Source organism: Felis catus, chromosome X (genome assembly GCF_018350175.1).
Source record: "Felis catus isolate Fca126 chromosome X, F.catus_Fca126_mat1.0, whole genome shotgun sequence".
Taxonomy (NCBI): Eukaryota; Metazoa; Chordata; class Mammalia; order Carnivora; family Felidae; genus Felis; species Felis catus.
The window spans coordinates 26,557,853-26,576,009 of NC_058386.1; the positions used below are offsets into that span (position 1 = coordinate 26,557,853).

At 45.5% G+C, this 18,157-nt stretch overlaps 1 protein-coding gene across 1 annotated transcript; it reads right to left on the reverse strand.

Moving 5' to 3' along the window:
• Positions 1 to 4,546: 4,546 nt before the first annotated feature.
• Positions 4,547 to 5,144, reverse strand: LOC102900887 (ubiquitin-conjugating enzyme E2 variant 2-like; the record flags this gene model as incomplete). Its single annotated transcript, XM_045050373.1, has 1 exon — positions 4,547 to 5,144. A coding segment is annotated over one exon (489 nt), but the record flags the coding sequence as incomplete, so codon positions are not given.
• Between the last annotated feature and the right edge of the window lie 13,013 nt (positions 5,145 to 18,157).

Consider the following 18,157-nt stretch of genomic DNA (forward strand, 5'->3'; position numbering starts at 1 on the left):
GAGGGGAAGGAGAGGACCTGTCTGGGCTAGATGCCGTGCATGAAGTCTCACAAACTTTCTGATCAGGTCCCAAGAAAAAGCTCCGGGCAGAAACTGTCTGTGGCCACCCACTCGGGTCCCCTCTCACTCTGGAAAACTTTACCCTTTCCCCCGAACTCTATCGCGTTGCTCACTCGCTGTCGTGTGCGAGATTCATCCTTCGACTCGGTGAGACAGGGACCCGTGTCTCCGCCACCCTTCTGTAAACACTCTGGGCCACATTTAGCTGGATTTTGGAGACGGTGTGCCTGGATTTGAAGCCCGGTGCTGCCATTTCGTAGCTTTGTGAGCTTGAGACGTAACCTGTCCGGATCTTGGTTTTCTTATTTGAAAAATGGAAATCATACAAACATTTTCATCACAGTGTTGTTATGATGATATGGCTATAATTAGGGAGAGACAATGCATTGTTGTGTTGTCTGAGATCTTCAATTATGGTTTAAAATATTCATTATTCTTGGGGCCCCTGGGTGAGTGTCTGACTCATGATTTTGGCTCAGGTCACAATCCCTGGATTGTGGGACTGAGGCCCACATTAGGCTCCGTGCTGAGTGCAGAGCCTGCTTACGATTTTCTCTCTCTCTCTCTCTCTCTCTCCCCCCCCCGCCCCTCTCCTCCCTGCTCTTGCGTACGCGCTCTCTAATTTTAAAAAAGAAAAGCAAAAAATTATGCTTATTGAAACTACGAAGTGGCCTTCCTCTCCTGGCTTCCCAGGTCATAATATTCCTGCTGGATTTTCACCACGTCAGTTTTCTTTGCTGCTGTAATAAATGAGCACACGTTTAGTGGCTTAAATATATGTTTATTTCTTGCAGGTCTGGGGGTCAGGGTTTCATTCCTTTGGGAGGCTTTAGGAGAGAATCTATTCCTTGCCTTTTCAGTTTCTAGAGGTTGCCTGCATTCCTTGGCTCCTGGCCGCTTCTTCTGTCTTCAAAGCCAGCAATCCTCTCTGTTTTCTGGCATCGCATGACTTCCCTTTCCCTTATAGGGACCTCCTCCCTCTTTCCCTTACAAGGACCCTTACATTACCTTGAGCCTGCCTGGATAGTGCAGGATAATCTCTCCATCTCAAGATTTTTTTCCTGTAAAGACTTTATTTATTTTTAAATTTTTGATTCTTTATTTAAAAACAATTTTTAATCTCTATTTATTTTTGAGAGAGAGACAGAGCATGGTGGGGGGGAGGGGCAGGGAGAGGGAGACACAGAATCCGAAGCAGCCTCCAAGCTGTCGGGACAGAGCCTGACGCGGGGCTCGAACCCACAAACTGCAAGATCATGACCTGAGCTAAAGCGGCCGCTTAACTGACTGAGCCACCCAGGCGCCCCAAGACTGTATTTTTTCTTTTTTTTTTTAAGTAATCTCTACACCCACCGTGGGGCTTGAATTTACTACCTTGAGATCAGGGGTGGCCTGCTCTCCCGACTGAGCCCGTCAGACACCCTTCCACGTCAAGATCCTTAACGTAATCACATCTGCGAAGTTCCTTTTGCTTTGCAGCTTCTGCGGATTAGGACAGGGACAGCTTTTGCGGGGACATCTTTTGCAAGCACTTAATAAACAGGTGCAACATTATAAATTTCTAATTAGTTCTTATCAAGAATGGTGAAGCCTGTTCACCGAAGTCGACATGGCTCCTTTGTTGACCTCTTCTATCAGATAGATCTTGGCTAGAGTTTGAAATGCCAAGATTTGAAATGCCAAAGTGGATTAAGAAAAGGATCCGCTCCCAAATATAGTATTGGCAAGTTTGACACCTTTGAATTAAGGAAGTGTAATCCTTGGGGTTTGGCCCCGGGGGGGGGGGGGGGAAAGGCTTGTGTATTCTGTGTCAGGTTCTAATTAACAGACTCTTCTCTGTAGCTTACCTGTGAATGGCTTTGTGTCTCCCGCAGTGCAGTGGTTCTGGATGGGGGGGGGGGGGGTGATTCTGCTTCCCTCCCTCACCCGGAGGCTATTTTGATTGTCAATGACAGGGTGGGTGGACATTTGGTGGGCAGAGGCCAGGGATGCCGCTAAACAGCCTACAATACAGGGAACAGCCCCCCACACCCCGCAAGAAAGAATGTTCCCACCCCAAATGTCCCTAGTGTTGAGGCTGAGAAACCCTGCTTTAGTGAGTATTCCAATTTTGTCCCTTGACTATTTTTTTCCCCTTGATTATTTGATTCGTTCTGAGACAGTACCTTACAGATTACAGGAAAGGTTGTTTTAGCCAATTGAATTTAGATTTTACCGAACCATGTTTTCCTATCATTAAGCAAGTATAATTTTGTCTGTTAAAAAAAATAACCTATACTTTGTGATGATTCTTTTAGAAACGTCATGATATAAGACTAAAAAATATGCTGGAAATAAGAAAGAAATTCATTTTAGACTCAGTGTTTCAGCTTTTTTTTTTTTTTTTTGTAACTCTTTCGTAACATTGATTTAAATAAAACATTTATTTTCCTTTTATGTGGGAGGGGAGCCTGACTATAACTGCAAATGTTTTCTCCGTGGAGGGTTTGTGAATCCTTTAATGAACTTTCTGATTTTCTGCACCAATCCGTCATGTGACTCCCTGATTTTGTAAAGGCAGCCTCTGTTTTGGAGTTTTCTTGTGAGGCTATAGATTCGGTACCTGACCGAAATGCACAGGGCTGTGCGACGTCTCTCTCCGAGCCCTAAAGGACCAGGGGGAAGAACGAGCTCTCTTTCCCTGAATGATGAAGGTGATGTTAATCCAGAGCTGTGACTTTTCTCCTGGCAGCTGGAGTCCTGCAGCTGGGTGAAAAGCAAGCAGTCCCCTGGAGATGGCAGTCGCAGGCAGGGATGGAGATGTTTTGCCAAGCAGCCCCAGCCAGAACGCTGGGCTCCTGCCGGGATCTTGGTCTGTCCGGACAGGTGGCCGTGATGGGTGCTTGTAGCCGCAGAGGGCTGCTCTTGCTGGTGCCTGTCCCGGTGAAATTCCACCTTCGCTTTCTCTCAAGTTTAGCGGTCAAGGGCTGCCTTAAGTCCTTTTTGAACAACGTCTTGTGTAAGTGAACGAATACGGAAATAATATTCCTGGGGCTGGCTACACGCTACTGCATTTCAAAACCTATTGAATTGCAGGCACGATATTCCCAGGACTGAGGTCCAAAAGGTAGTAAGAGCGAGTCCTTGGGCTGGAGAGGTTTCAAAACACACGAATCAAGGATTTCAGCATAATGTACGACGAGCGGCCTCGTAACCCAGTGCTATCAACGCCGGGGGATCAGCTTAACCCAGCCAGAGGGGTAAGAAAGCCTTTCCCGAGGAGATGGCACCCGGCCTGAGTTGAAAGGAATAAATAAGAATTAGCCAGGTGAAGAAAGATAAAAAGAGTGTTCCAGGGGCGCCTGGCTGCTTCAGTCGGCAGAGCGTCTGACCCTGCATCCTGGGGCTGTGACTTCTAGCCCTGTGTCCCCATGTTGAGCATACAGATTACTTAAAAAAAAAAAAAAGAAAGAAAAGAAAAAGAAAAAGGGTGTTCCAGACAGGCGGCACAGGATGCGTAAAGATCTATGGGTGGGACACATCATGACATTTGTTTTATTACTGGATCGCAACACGGAAGCCAGGGTGACTGGAGAGTTAAGTAGCGACCAAATCGAGGAAGTGCTAAAAAATAAAGATGCTTTGGTATTAAAGACGTCAGTGGTATACGCAGCGGACTCATCTGGGGGTCTCGTTTTCAACGGATTCCCTGGGTCCATCTGTAGAGATTTCTCCACACCCCGCCAGCCAGTGGACCTCGTGTTGGAGTTGAGTGAATCTCGTTCCTCAGTTCAAAGCGCGTTGACGTCTGTCTGGGCAAAGTTCTTCCCTTTGATGCTTGCCTGTCTGTCTTCTTACCATTTACCAATTCCCCCCCCTTTGCCCCTGATCCTCACTGCCATTCCACTTCAACTCTGCTCCCCTCTCTATTCGTGGATCTTTATTTGAAAAGGAATAGCGTGTTTAGAAACATACTCATTTTTTTTTCCTGAGGACACGTACCACCTTTTATTTACATTTTAAGACTAACTTTAATCTCAAAATCACATATCCATACACCTGATTCCTTGTTTTGTTGATTTCACTTAAATGCATGGTTTGTCAAAGACTGTAAACAAATATTTACCGTGTCTGTTACATGTAACACACAGGAACGGCTTTTAACAGATACTCATCGGCCTCCCCCACGACATTTTTTTTTTTTATCATAAATACAGGTATCAAAACAACCCTGAACTTATTTTTCATATTTCTCGCAGTCAGCACCCACACCGCTTCAAAAATTAACACAATTTGTGACAAGAGTCATCGTACCTGCCACTTTAGACAATTTCAACTTGAAGCTCTTTCGCTAAGCAAGATGGATAAAGCATGCCGTTTCGGTTTTTCCTTCTTGAGATTTTTTGACTTTTCAGAAACATACATGCTTCCACAGCATCTGACTTTTCTCTCCGTGCTTTCATCTTGTAAACCTGAATTCTATGTTGAGTACTCCAGGTTTATGCTTAAATGACAGTGCCTTAATGTGTGGGTATTTTGCATTGTGATAATTTAATCAAGACATGAACATGAGTAGAAGGGCTGTTGATTCAAGACAAGTTTGAGATCCACTAAAATTAATTGTTGTATGTTTGTCCTTCTGGTGGCTGTGGAAGCTTCATATTTTCTTTGGACATCGTTAGACGTCTTAGCTCTTGAAGTACAACTTCAATGCTATATGAGTTTTGCCATTTTGCTAACACTGGTATGCTCCGTGCATCCACCATGCCACTGGAATTATTAATTCCATTCATATTAATTTTGGTTACAAATCTAACTGATGGAGGAGCTTCTGGGTATTTAGGTCCACATTCTACTTTCAGGCTATATATTCTGTTTTCATAATTTGTCCTTGGTGGCCCAGTAATCATGCCTGTCCGCCTTGTAAGTGTCATATCTTCATCATCTTCAAGGCTCCAGCTAACCGTACCATCGCCTACTCCTTTCTGTCCTTCTTCAAGTTCTTCCAACAAGTGAAAATTACGAGGAACTTTAACTCCTGGCGAGACCTCCGTCTTCTCCTGCAGCCCGACGCCGAAACATACTCGTTTTAAATGTACACAATGTTACTGTGCTCCACATCAGGTCTCTTGCAATTTTTGTTCAACTCTTTGTTTTTCTACCCTCGTCACCTTGCTCTGTGGTACATCCCGTTCCTTGCTTGTTTCTGACTGCAGTATGACTGCACACATTTTGCTTATCCAAGGTATCACGGCTGATACATTGTTTTTCCAAATCCTTCCATGGCAAACAGCTCTCTGATGAGCGTTCTCATTCACACCCCCTTACGGACCAAATAAACACTCTTCTGCCTCCCAAAGTCCTGATTCAATAGGTCTGAAGTGGGTCACAGATAATTTTTTAAAAATTTATTTAAGGGGCTCCCGGAGGGCTCTCTCGATTAAGCATCCAACTCTTGATCCCAGCGCAGGTCGCCATCTCACGGTTAGTGAGTTCGAGGCCCGTGTCTGGCTCTGTGCTGACAGCGTGGAGCCTGCTTGGGATTCTCTCTTCCCCCTCCCTCTGCCCCTCCTCAGTTCTCACTCTCTCTCAAAATAAATAAATAACCATTTAAAAAATTAAAAAAATTTTTTTTAAAGTAATCTCCATAGATGCCTGGGTGGCTCAGTTGGTTAAGCATTCGACTCTTAGTTTCAGCACAGATCATTCTCTCATGGTTTGAGCCCCTCATGTGGTTCTGGGCTGACAGTGCGAAGCCTGCTTGGGATTCACTCTCTCTCTTCCTATCTCTCTGCCCCTCCCCTGCTCTTGTGCATGCTCTCTCTCTCAAAAGAAGTAAACTTAAAAAAAAAAAGTAATCTCTATACCCAACATGCTGCTCGAACTCATGATCCTGACATCAAGAGTTGCGTGCTCTTCGGACTTTGTTTTGAGAAATTATATTCACCTCTTGTTTGATGCAGTTCCTAGAGAGAGATTGCCCCTGGATAAGGTATGAAGGTCAGCTTGGCTGTCTCCCCAGCCCTTTAGTGCTGCCCCAGGACAAGTAACAAAACGGTCGGAAGATCTCCCTCCCTTCAGAAAGGCAAGCTGGCGGGCCTCCAGGGCTTGGCTGTAGAGTGAGGTCAGTCCACTCCTCAGATCAGGTAAACCGAAGCAGCTTGTGAGGCAGAGCAGTTCACAAGTCGGAAGACGAAGTCCCGTCTGCAGCAGAAGGCTTGAAGCTGTGCAGCTAACACACTACTTGACATCCCTTCTGGAATGGTCTGGCGCAGGGAATGAAGTTAAAATCAATCCCACAAGCACAAATAAGCGAAGCGGACCACTGGTGTTCAGAAACTTCTATCTTGTTGATTTTAAAGAGGCTCAAAACAATGTCGGGTCCGGAGAAAAGAGCCATGCCTAACTTTCGCAAGGATCTAAACCCCGCGTCTGAAACGAATCCGGTGTTATATGTCAAAAATACCTCAAGTGCAACACAGAAAACAGAGCCAGGCACCGCCCTGTTGCGTCTTTCCCTTGAGGTACCTTGGACACCCTCTTCCACCTGCTTGAGCAGGGAGAAACAAAGAAGGAAGCATGGGGGAGAGAACACTGTAGTTCCCATCTCGGAAGTATTATCCATCCATGCCTCTGACGATATGTAAACAGATTCTGTGCATGAAATTCCTCAGAACACAATGACTCCCTCTCCTTGTATATTACATAAGTATGTACACTTCTTTAGTACGATTCAAGTGGAAACGTCCCTCTGCACGGAGCTGAGGCTTATGCCTCTTCAAGGTAAGCGCCGGGGGAGATTTCGGTGGTGCATGCACTCTAGGGAGTGTTGAGCAACTAGCTCTTGCCTAACACAGCCCCAAGGAGGAGTATCAGCGCCCCCACCAGGGGAAAATAGGAGATGCAATGAGTAAACAAACAACTGATCACCATTTCTTAGGTATGCTACATGCTTCTCTGACTGCTGCCCTTGCTCACGGCCTGGAATACATCCGCCCTCTATCCTCTTCCTTCTAATCTCCAGCTTGAAATTCTCCACGGCCCAGCTGATAGAGGTTTCTTCCGTGAAGTCTTACTTGATTCTTCCCATCCCCGTCCCCATCCTGATTTACCAACTGGAATCCTTCTCTATCTGGCTCTGTCTCTCTCTCTTTTTTATTATTTCCTTATTTTTGAGAGAGGGGGGGGAGGGGGGGCAGACAGAGAGGGGGACAGAGGATCCGAAGTGGGCTCTGTGTGGACAGCAGCGAGCTCAAGGTAGAGCCAAACTCAAAAACCGTGAGATCGTGACCCGCGCCGAAGTTGGATGCTCAACTGACTGAGCCACCCAGGAGACCCTGTGTCTGGCGTTTGGTGCCGTTATTTGTGTCTCTAATAGAAAGCCTGTGCCTTTCACTTTCGGGGGGAACATTTTTTATTGTGGTAAAATATACGTAACATGAAATTTACCCTTTTAACCGTTTTTAGGTGGACAATTCGGTGGCGTTACGTGCATTCACAACAGCCATCACCACTTTCCATTTCCAGAACTTTTTCATCATCCCACACGGAAACTCTGTACCCATAAAACAATAACCACCACCCTCTACCCTCGGTCACCTCTATTCTACTTTCTACCTTTATGAATTTGCTTATCCCCGATGCCTCATAGAAGTGAAATCATACAATTTTTTTTCCCCCGTATCTGGCTTATTTACTTAGTATACTGCATTCAAGGTGCATCCGTGTTGTAGCATATGTCAGAATTTCCTTCTTTTTTAAGGCTGAGTAGTATTCCATTGTATGTGGATGTCAAATAGTTACTTATATGGTTATGTAAGTAAGCTTTATGCCCAGCGTGAGGCTCAAATACTCACAACCCCAAGATCAGGAGTCGACACGCTCCACTGACTGAGCCAGCCAGGGACCGCTTGTGTATATCACATTTCGTTTATCCATTAAATCTGTTGATGGATGTTTGGGTCGTTTCCACCTTTTGGCTGTTGTGAACAAAGCTGCTATGAACACCGGTGTGCAAATCTATCTGTTTGAGTCCCTGCTTTTAATTCTTTGGGGTGTATACTCAGAAATAGGATGGCTGGATCGTAGGGTACTTACTTCCATGTTTAGCTTTTTGAGCAAGCGTCCTTCATTTTTTAGCCTACGGAGACAAAGGGAAAACACAAGAGCCTGACTAATAATGTCTGTGATACCTGGCTAGAGCTCCCGGCCAACTTCCTGGAGCTCTATCTCCTGAGAATTCAGTCTGGTCGATCCAATCCAAACCCTTGCTGCTCTGAGCAGCGCATCTACCCCAAGAGGGGGGGTGTGGGGGGGACTCCGAGCAGAGGGGCATTTTATCACGTCTTCGGTAGCGTGATTCTCACCCCAGACCTCTGCTATTTTGTCTTCTCAGGCTCTTGGGTAACCTTGCATTTGTGGTATAGGGCTGCTTTTTTAGTTTCAACTGTTGATTTGTTCCCCTATTCCCAATGAGGAACACAGCACTTTCTGAAGAGGACGATACATCCTACCTTCCCCATCTGCAGTCCCGCTTTATATGTTCTCTTTCAGCTGCCGCTGAGTAATTGACCGTTGAACATTAACAGTTTGCCAGTTGCACCATAGGTAGCCTTGCTGGGCCCAAGACGGCTGGCGTTCACCAATCTGGCCCTTCTCTAGGCTGGGCACACAGCTAAACCGAATTTCTCAGCCACCCTTGCATCTAAGAGCGAGGCCGTAACTGAGTTGTGGTCCGCGGGATTCGGGCAGAATGGATGTATGCCGCTTCTAGGCATAGCCTACGTATCATTCCACATAATGGTCTATGTGTACCTCTCGTCAGCTGTTGGCTAGATGGCCCCAGAGGTACCGAAGCCACGGACAGAAAGCACCGAGTCCCTGAGTCATTTGGAGGACAGCCGTCCGGGAGAGCTGCTCTGACAAGAATGTCCACTAGCCCTTGCAGGGAAGAAGAAAGACACCTGTGGCTGCGTGAAGCCACTGAGATCACCTACTCGGAATACATTTGCATTTCCACTTTGACGACTCCACTTAACAAAGACCTAGACGAAGACCATGGGAAGCTGTTTCGTATAATCTTTTTTTTTTTTTCCCTGCAAGAATTTTAGCAGCACATGGCCATTTGCTTTGCACTTTTTTTTTTTAATATGAAATTTATGGTCAGATTGGTTTCCGTACGACACCCAGGGCTCATCCCAACAGGTGCCCTCCTCCAGGCCCATCAGCCACTTTCCCCTCTCCCCCTCCACCCCCCATCCACCCTCAGTTTATTCTGTCTTTAAGAGTCTCTTATGGTTTGCTTCCTTCCCTCTCTGTAAATCCCCCCCCTTTTCCCTCCCCCATGGTCTTCTGTTAGGTTTCTCAGGATCCACATAAGAGTGAAAACATGACATCTGTCTTTCTCTGCCTCACTTATTTCACTTAGCATAATCCCCTCCAGTTCCATCCACGTTGCTGCAAAAGGCCAGATTTTATTCTTTCTCATTGCCAAGTGGTATTCCATTGTATGTTCCGTTTAATCTTACTGACTACCTTCCTTCGTTCTTACTCCTATGTCTCGAATTAGGTGCGATCCTTTGGCTCACCACCCTCTTAGGCTTTTCTACTTTCCTGGACATTTTTTTTTTTTTTTCCTGGGGGAAAGAAGGCAACCCTGTAGCAGATTCTTTCTGAAAGAGTCTTACGCCCAGCACTAATCCATTCTTGGGCTGCAAAGTACTTCCCAAAATTCTTCCCGGAGGATTTAGGGACCATAAATAACTAAGACATCTGATAGATTGTGACATTTCTGTGGATTGACTAAGTATGCAGTAAGTAAGTTTGATCCTAGGGTACTCTTTTATTATTTATTTCATAATAGTTGGTTGAGTACCTGTCCTTTGTTTTTTGTTTTTTGTTTTAAATCGCCACTAGCCCCCCCCCCCCCCGCCCCCCCCAGGCCCAAAAGGGTTAGCAGGAACTTGAGAGTGGGGATTTTGAATTCATCTTTATATCTCTAGTAATGCCCAACACGTTATCCTTCAGATTCAAGCAGTCAGTAATTGTCTGTTGAACTTGATGGGGCGGATCGCAGGAATTTTATCCACATACCCATGACCTCACTGATTCAGCGACTTCCTCTAAACTACCAATATGTGAACTTGCAGACAGGCTGATGTAGGATCCACTGCGGACTCTGGGCAACATTTTCTTTTTTTCTAAACTCTTGCCCAGAACCCAGCGTGAATTTTTCAGCCAACCTTATCGAGATACAATTTACGCACAATAAAATGCGTAGGTACAAAGTAAATAGTCTGATGAATATTGACAAATATTAACAGCCCTAAAACTTCTACATCAATAAAGATCTATAAATTTTTTTTTCAACGTTTATTTATTTTTGGGACAGAGAGAGACAGAGCATGAACGGGGGAGGGGCAGAGAGAGAGGGAGACACAGAATCAGAAACAGGCTCCAGGCTCTGAGCCATCAGCCCAGAGCCCGACGCGGGGCTCAAACTCAGGGACCACAAGATCGTGACCTGGCTGAAGTCGGATGCTTAACCGACTGCGCCACCCAGGCGCCCCTACATCAATAAAGATCTAAAACATTTTCACGACACCAGAAAGTTTCCTTACTCCCCTTGAAGTCAACCCCCTTCACCACTGCTATCCCTGTTGCCCCAGGGAACAAATGAACTTTTTTTTTTTTTTTTTTTTTTTTTTTTTTTTTTAGTTTATTTGTTTTGACAGAGAAAGAGCACAAGCAAGGAAGGGGCAGAGAGAGAGAGGGAGACCGAGAGAATCCCAAGCAGGCTCTGTGCTCCGCACTGAGCTCCACGCAGGGCTTGAACTCGCGACCGTGTGACAATGACCTGAGCCAAAAATCGAAGGTCGGATGCTTAACCGACTGAGCCCCCCGGGCGCCCCGAACTTTTTTCTGTAACCATAGATTAGTTCTCTGTGTTCTAAAACTTTATACAAATGTAAACTGTAGAGTATGTGCTCCTTTGTGTCTACCTTCTTTCACTCAGCACAGTGTTGGTGAGATTCATCCAGCTTAGTGTTAGTATGAGCAGTTCGTATCATTCGTGTTTATTGCTGGGCAGCGATCGTTGTATGAACACGGCACACTTTGTGTATCTATTCATGTGTTGATGGACGTAAGTGTAGTTTCTGCTCTCACATCTTATATAAGTCTCATTCTTGTCATCACTTGGTATTGTGGTTGCTAGTATAAATTTACTTGTAACAAATGCTTCATTCTAGAAGGAGAGAGGGAGAGAGAGATTGAGAGGGAGAGGGAGAAAGGGGTTGGGGAGGGAGAGAGAAGAGACAAGGAGCCGGGAGGAGGGGAGAGGGGAGAAAAGAGGCAAAGAGAGGAGAAGAAAAAAAAAAGTGCAGCATTTAAGACATAGAGTCATCAGTACAATCAGGTTTTCCCGGGTCTGCTCTGATCTCTTATCAACTAGGCTGCATTGCCTTTCAAGGGAGAAATATGAAGCCATATTCTTTCTGCTCTTGAGGGGGTGGACTGAGCTGGACATTACGTAGAGTTTATTCTAGGAAGCCGGTGGTTTCTCAAGTATAATTTGGACAGGAAAAACTGCAATTCTAAAAGAACGATCTGCGTGTCAGGAACTGGTAATAATGTTGAAGTTCCTGTTCACGTTGTAAAACCTGGCTGTTTTGTGCTTGTGGGAGGAGACCTCTTTTTTCTTTTGTTACTACGTGAAAACGAAGCCTTTATTCCTTGCAGGCGCGTTCACACTCATGATCAGCAAAAGAGGCAAAAGCCAGTAGCTATGACAGATAATATGGGGAGAGAAGGGCAGGACATACATTCTTCAACTTCACTTTTACCTAAACAAGGACAAAGCTCATCTGGCTCAGTAGGAAAATACAACGAGTGTAATTATGAGGCATGATTCAGAGAACTAGTCTTTCTAGGGTAAAAGCGTGATCCTTCTGAGAATGATGAATTTGAATACGCAAAGCAAAAGAGGCATTCTAAGCAGCGAGGCCAAAAAAAACGGATTTAAAAAAATTCGTTGGAAATGACCACCGTTATGAACATCTGCTCAGTATTGAAAGTGTTCTCCTTATTGAGACATAATTAAAAAAAAATTTTTTTAATGTTTATTTACTTTTGTGTGAGAGAGAGACAGCGTGAGCAGGGGAGGGCAGAGACAGAGGGAGGCACAGAATCCGAAGCAGGCTCCAGGCTCCATACTGAGAGCAGACAGCTCCTTGCGGGTCTCGAACCCATGAACCGCGAGATCATGACCTGAGCCGAAGTCAGACGCTTAACAGCCTGAGCCGCCCGGCCGCCCCGAGACGTAATTTTTTTTAAGTTTGTGTATTTATTTTGACAGAGACAGAGACAGCACGAGTGGAGGAGGGGCAGAGAGGGAGAGAGAGAATCCCAAGCAGGCTGCACACTGTCCGCGCAGAGCCCGACGTGGGGCTCATATCCACGAAGCTGTGAGAGTGTGACCTGAACCGAAACTTACATGTGTAAGTGAACCGACTGAGCCACCCGGGTACCCCGAGACCTAATTGGATGTCACTCGTCTGCTCCCCGGTGCGGGACTCTGGATCATTAGTGCCCATCAGCTTTAAATCTAGAATATAGTGAATGAGAGAGGTGTCCCCAGCTTTGTCCCTTCGGGGTCCTTGCTGTGCATTCAGTGGGCGGCATCGCCCAGGGACAATCGGTGGGGAGTTCGCATTAAAAGAGACATTTGTCTCACGAACCACTGATCAAGTCTTACCCAGCGCCCTGACCACCACGGGCGAGGCCGAGATGGTGAGCCAGCACCCGCTCTGTTACGAATTTTATTAAGGCGCCTGTTGTCTGGAATACACGCAGTAAATGTGAGCTTCCTTTCCTTCACTCACTCATTCACTCATTCATTTCTGTACTTAATATTTATCGAGGTCCTGCTGTGGACCGGGTACATGCTCTAGGTGCTGGGCGTACATAGTAATGAATAAACAGACAAGAATTTCTGCCTTCGCACCAGCAGGGGAGACAGATAATAAAAATAATAAGCAGGCAAACGATAGAAAGTATTAGGAAATGATGCATACGGAGAAGAAAAAAAGCAGGATAAAGGGAACGGGGGTTTTGGGCGCAGAGAGGGGGTGCCGCTGGGAGAATGATAAGCCGTTACTACTCTCACGTTTACTGAAGCCAGATTTCCCCTGGGCCAGAGAGTGGGATTTATCTCACTACCATGACAACCTAGAACTATGTCACAGTGATTCTAGATGGTCCATTCCGCCCTCTGGAGGAGGAGCCTGAATTGGGACGTCACTGTGTTCAGTGTAGGTGATGACATCACCGTCACGCATCTCAGTGTCTCGTGGTTATCAGGTGATAGGCCAAGACCCGGAAATAAGGTACCAGGGCCACCGCATGCCGTGGAAATCTTGGAGTGAATCCTGCCACCGCCCCAGGGCATCCAGTGCATCTGTTGACTGAACGCCTGCTCTTTTTTCCTTTTCGTATAAATAGCATATCTTTCCTCAGGTCTAGAAATATCTGTTATGACACGGTTTTATCCCTGGCATGGTATTTTCCTTTGTATGTGTTGTGATTTCTGAACAATTCTTATTTTACGACATCTGGTTAATTTCCAAAATTTCACCGTGATGAAAGAGTGTCACACGTAACTTTGGATATATCTGTGGTTTTGTCCTTAAGCTGATTTGCAGAAATGAGTTCAGAAGATAGGCAGGCTTTTAACATTTTTTGATGCAAGTTACCAATTGCCCACTAGAAAGCGTGAATTTGGCCCCGCCTGGCCAGCTGTGTATGAGAACGTTTATTTTCCTATATTCTTACCAATGTTTGTGACACCATTCTTTTTAATTCATTCGTTTTCTTTTTACTTCACTAATTTCAAGGGTGATACTTGGTATCTCATTAATGTTTTCAATTGCCCTATCTTTGATTGTGAGGTTTACTGGGATTTATAGGTTTCCTTTTGGAAATTGCTCATTTCTTTAAAAAAAAAAATTTTTTTTTTTAATTTTTTTTTTTCAACGTTTATTTATTTTTGGGACAGAGAGAGACAGAGCATGAATGGGGGAGGGGCAGAGAGAGAGGGAGACACAGAATCGGAAACAGGCTCCAGGCTCTGAGCCGTCAGCACAGAGCCCGACGCGGGGCTCGAACTCCCGGACCTCGAGATCATGACCTGAGCCGAGGTCGGCTGCTTAACCGACTGAGCCACCCAGGCGCCCCTAAACAAATTTTTTAAAAATCATAAGAAAAACAAGCTCAGTTAAAAAAGAAAAAAAGATTTCAAATGTGTGTAACGAAGACATTTTTGCTGGCAAGCATAAATGAAGTTGACGTGAGGTAACGTCATTGGCTGGGGTTGACTCTCAAGCCTTTTTCCCCCCCTGAAAACAAACGTAAATGCTGCATTTTCAAAATATAAGAGTCTTTCCCCTCGTGGACTTTTGGGCCCACTTCGACACCAGCCGAGTTGACTCACTGAGCAGAACTCTCCTTGTAAGTTCTTTCCTCCTCTCTGTCTTTTCCCTGCTGGTCTCATTATTAAAAACATGCTACTGTCAGGTATAAATGATGTTCCTCACTAAGTCCGCTCAATAGTAGCATTTTTTTTTCCTTTCCCTGTGTGTTTCCTCCAAATCTGACGATGAGCCATCTTGCCTTAGCGAAAAAAAGATCCCAAGCCTCTGTGACTCTTCCCGGGCTTCCGGGCTGGCAGGACTGGCGGTCTGAGTGATTGATCCATAACCTTTGGGCACGCAGGCAATTATAAGTTGCCCATAAGCTTTGCTGTGCCAGCAGAGCAAGTGAAAAACTTGGGGATCTAATTCTGGATCCGCCGAGCTCTCTTTGTGTGATGTCACATGAAATGAGGGGGAGGGGAGGGTGGGAGGGAGGGGGAAGGAAGCAAGGAAGGAAGCTCCACTGCCCATCTCCCGGTCCACTTACCTACCTACATCTAGTATATTTTTTCGTCGCATGTATTTAAAGTGGAGATACGATTCACGTGCCCAAATGCCCATCCTTTTAAACGTATACGGTTCAGAGGCGCCTGGGTGGCTCCGTCGTTAGAGAACAAGGAAAACTGTATTTTCACTTCTAATCGTCGTGAAACATGCTACTGATTACTGATTTGTTCTTCTCCGCCCATGCCTAATTTTTTTTCCTACTTCTGACCTTCAACATTTCCTTCTAGAGCCTTTCCACTAATTTAGGAACACGGGGCCGAGAAAGGCAAGTTGCTGGTGTTCGAAGAAAAATGAAAGTCAGAAATAGCCCGTGTAAATCAAAGTTTCAATATTTCCTTTCCCGCAACCCTGGGAGTTGTCAATGATTGTTATTTTCGCTAATGAGGCAATAACTCAAGAGCCGGTCCTCTTCTGTCAGGAGACAAATATTATGAAACAGAACTGTCATTTGTCTCTGAGCTCTGCTTTATGCAGGGGCGTATTGTGTGAGCTTGTAAGGAAAAAGGGCATTTTCTCAGCCAAGATAGAATGAGCTGTAATAGACTGATTACTAAATGGTTTATCATAAAAATCTCCGTACTGGAAAAGAACATTGAAGGTCATATGGTTCAATCTCCTGTCTACAGATACGCTCATTCAAAGCTTAAGGGCCACGTTAACATGTTTTCAAAGCTGCTGAACACTATCATCATCTAATTGTACGACTTCTCTCTTCCCAAAATGTTCTAGGACACATGGATTTTCAAATCGATTGTCTAGAATTTTGTGACATTGGGAGAAATTGCGGACGTCCTAGACTAGGTTATGATGCTCTTAGGAAAATGATTGTTTTTCCAGAAGCAGAACTGGTTCACTTTTCTGTTTAGTTTAAGCTATTATTTACTGGCTGTAGGAGGAAAGCATTGCTCCTAATTTCCTCGTGGTTGATGGATGGTTAAATTATCGGCCCTCCAGGCATCACCCGTCCCTGTCTGCCCTTACGTAGTCCCCAACCCTCTCCACAGACACTAGGCTTTGTCATGTGACTTCTTTGGACCAATGGGATGTTAGCGGATATGACACAAGCAGAAGCGAGTAAAGTGCTCGTGCATTGGCATTTGCTTACTCTCTTGTTGCTTTAATTTATTTTTATTTTTTTAAATTTTTTTAAATTTACATCCAAATTAGTTGGCATACATATATGTACCACATCTTTATCCATTCACCCATCGACGGACATTTGGGCTCTTTCCATACTTCGGCTCCTGTGGATAGTGCTGCTATAAACACGGGGGTGCATGTGCCCCTTCGAAGCAGCACCCCTGTATCCCGTGGATAAATGCCTAGCGGTGCCATTGCTGGGTCGTAGGGTAGTTCTATTTTCAATTTTTTGAGAAACCATACTGTTTTCCAGAGTGGCTGCACCAGCTTGCATTCCCAACCTGTTGCTTTAATTAAAAAAAAATTTTTTTAATGTTTATTTATTTTTGAGAGAGACAGACTGAGAGAGAGAGAGACAGAGTGCGAGCTGGGGAGGAGCAGAGAGAGAGGAAGACACGGAATCCAAAGCAGATTCCAGGCTCTGAGCTGTCCGCCCAGAGTCCGACGCAGGGCTTGACCTCATGGACCATGAGATCATGACCGAACTAGTCACCCAGGTGCCCCCTCTTGCTGCTTTTAGAACCCAGTTTTCATGTGAACAAGCCTAGGCCAGTCATCTAGAGACGAGAGGACCAGCGAATAGCCAACATCAACTGCCGACATGTGAGTGAGGCCATCTTGGACCAGCGAATAGCCAACATCAACTGCCGACATGTGAGTGAGGCCATCTTAGACCATTCAGTCCCATTTGAGCCACCAGATAACTAAAACTGCTTGAGATGATTCCAGCAGAAGAACTACATAAGCTGAACTCAGCCCCAATTGCTGACCTAGAGCATCCTAAGCAAATAAAATGGCAGTTGTTTTAAGTCACTTTGTTGTAGGGAGGTTTGTTTAGAAGCAATCGGTAACTGCTGCCTTCCTGGTATGTAGTGAAGCCATCTACTTCTCTGGGGTGAGATTTTTCAGTTACCGTGTGAGGAAGAAACCTTGTGAAGTCAATTGCCATTGGATATCCCTTAGGCAGTTACCGTTTACAATCAAAGCAAACATTTTGGGAGAGATTGTTAATTTTCTTTTGAGCAACAGAAGGCTGGTGTTTGTGGCCGTGTGACGTGAAGCACCCATCCCGTATCTTCATTTTTTTTAATTAATTAATTTATTTTTGAGAGAGAGAGAGAGAGATTGAGAGATGGAGAGTGAGCAGGAGACGGGCAGGGAGAGAGAGAGAGAGAGAGAGGGAGAACCCCGAGCAGGCTCCGTGCTGTCAGCACGGCGCTCAAAGCAGGGCTCCATCCCAGGAACTGTGAGATCATGACCTGAGCCGAAATCAAGGGTTGGATCCTTAACCGACTGATTGACCCAGGTGCCCCTCTGTATCTTCAAATATTTGTTTTCCAATCCATTGGATCGTCACCAGAATCACTCCTCTCTTGCATACGCCCCAGCCCCTCGTGCCTTTTCCCCTCATCATGTTTGCCTAGCCAGATTCTAACCCTGGTCACAGGCAATTGTCCTACTCTGCATCGGTGGTGGAGAAACCGAAGTTTGCTGGAGAAAATGCCACAGCCTCTGTTGAAGATTCTCGCTTTAAGTCTCCAGTAAGCCTTGAGTACTCCTGGCCGATCCTACTCTATTGCTCTTGTAAACTCACTTTCCAAACGTGAAACAACTGTTTCACGCTTTCTTCTCTCGTCTTTCATCTCCAATATCCCCTCCTTCCCCCAGCACCGAGTTTAGGTGCCAGGTTCAGTGATTCCTGACAATCGATGTACTCTGTCACCACCACCATGATCCAGTTAGAGAACACTTCCATCATCCCAGAAAGTTCTTCCATGCCTTTTTATAGACATATGTTTTTTGTTTCTCTCGAGTACATACCTGGAATGGAATCGCAGGGTCGAATTTGCCGCCAGATCCAAGCATTGATGAGTTTGGCCAGCATCGCCGTAGGCAGCTTTGCGGTGACTTTCTCTGGTAACTGATTTGCTGGCCATCCCAGGCCTGGGCCACCTCAGCGAGCTTCCCTGTCATCAGAGGGACCATACCCTCTCCAACAAGGT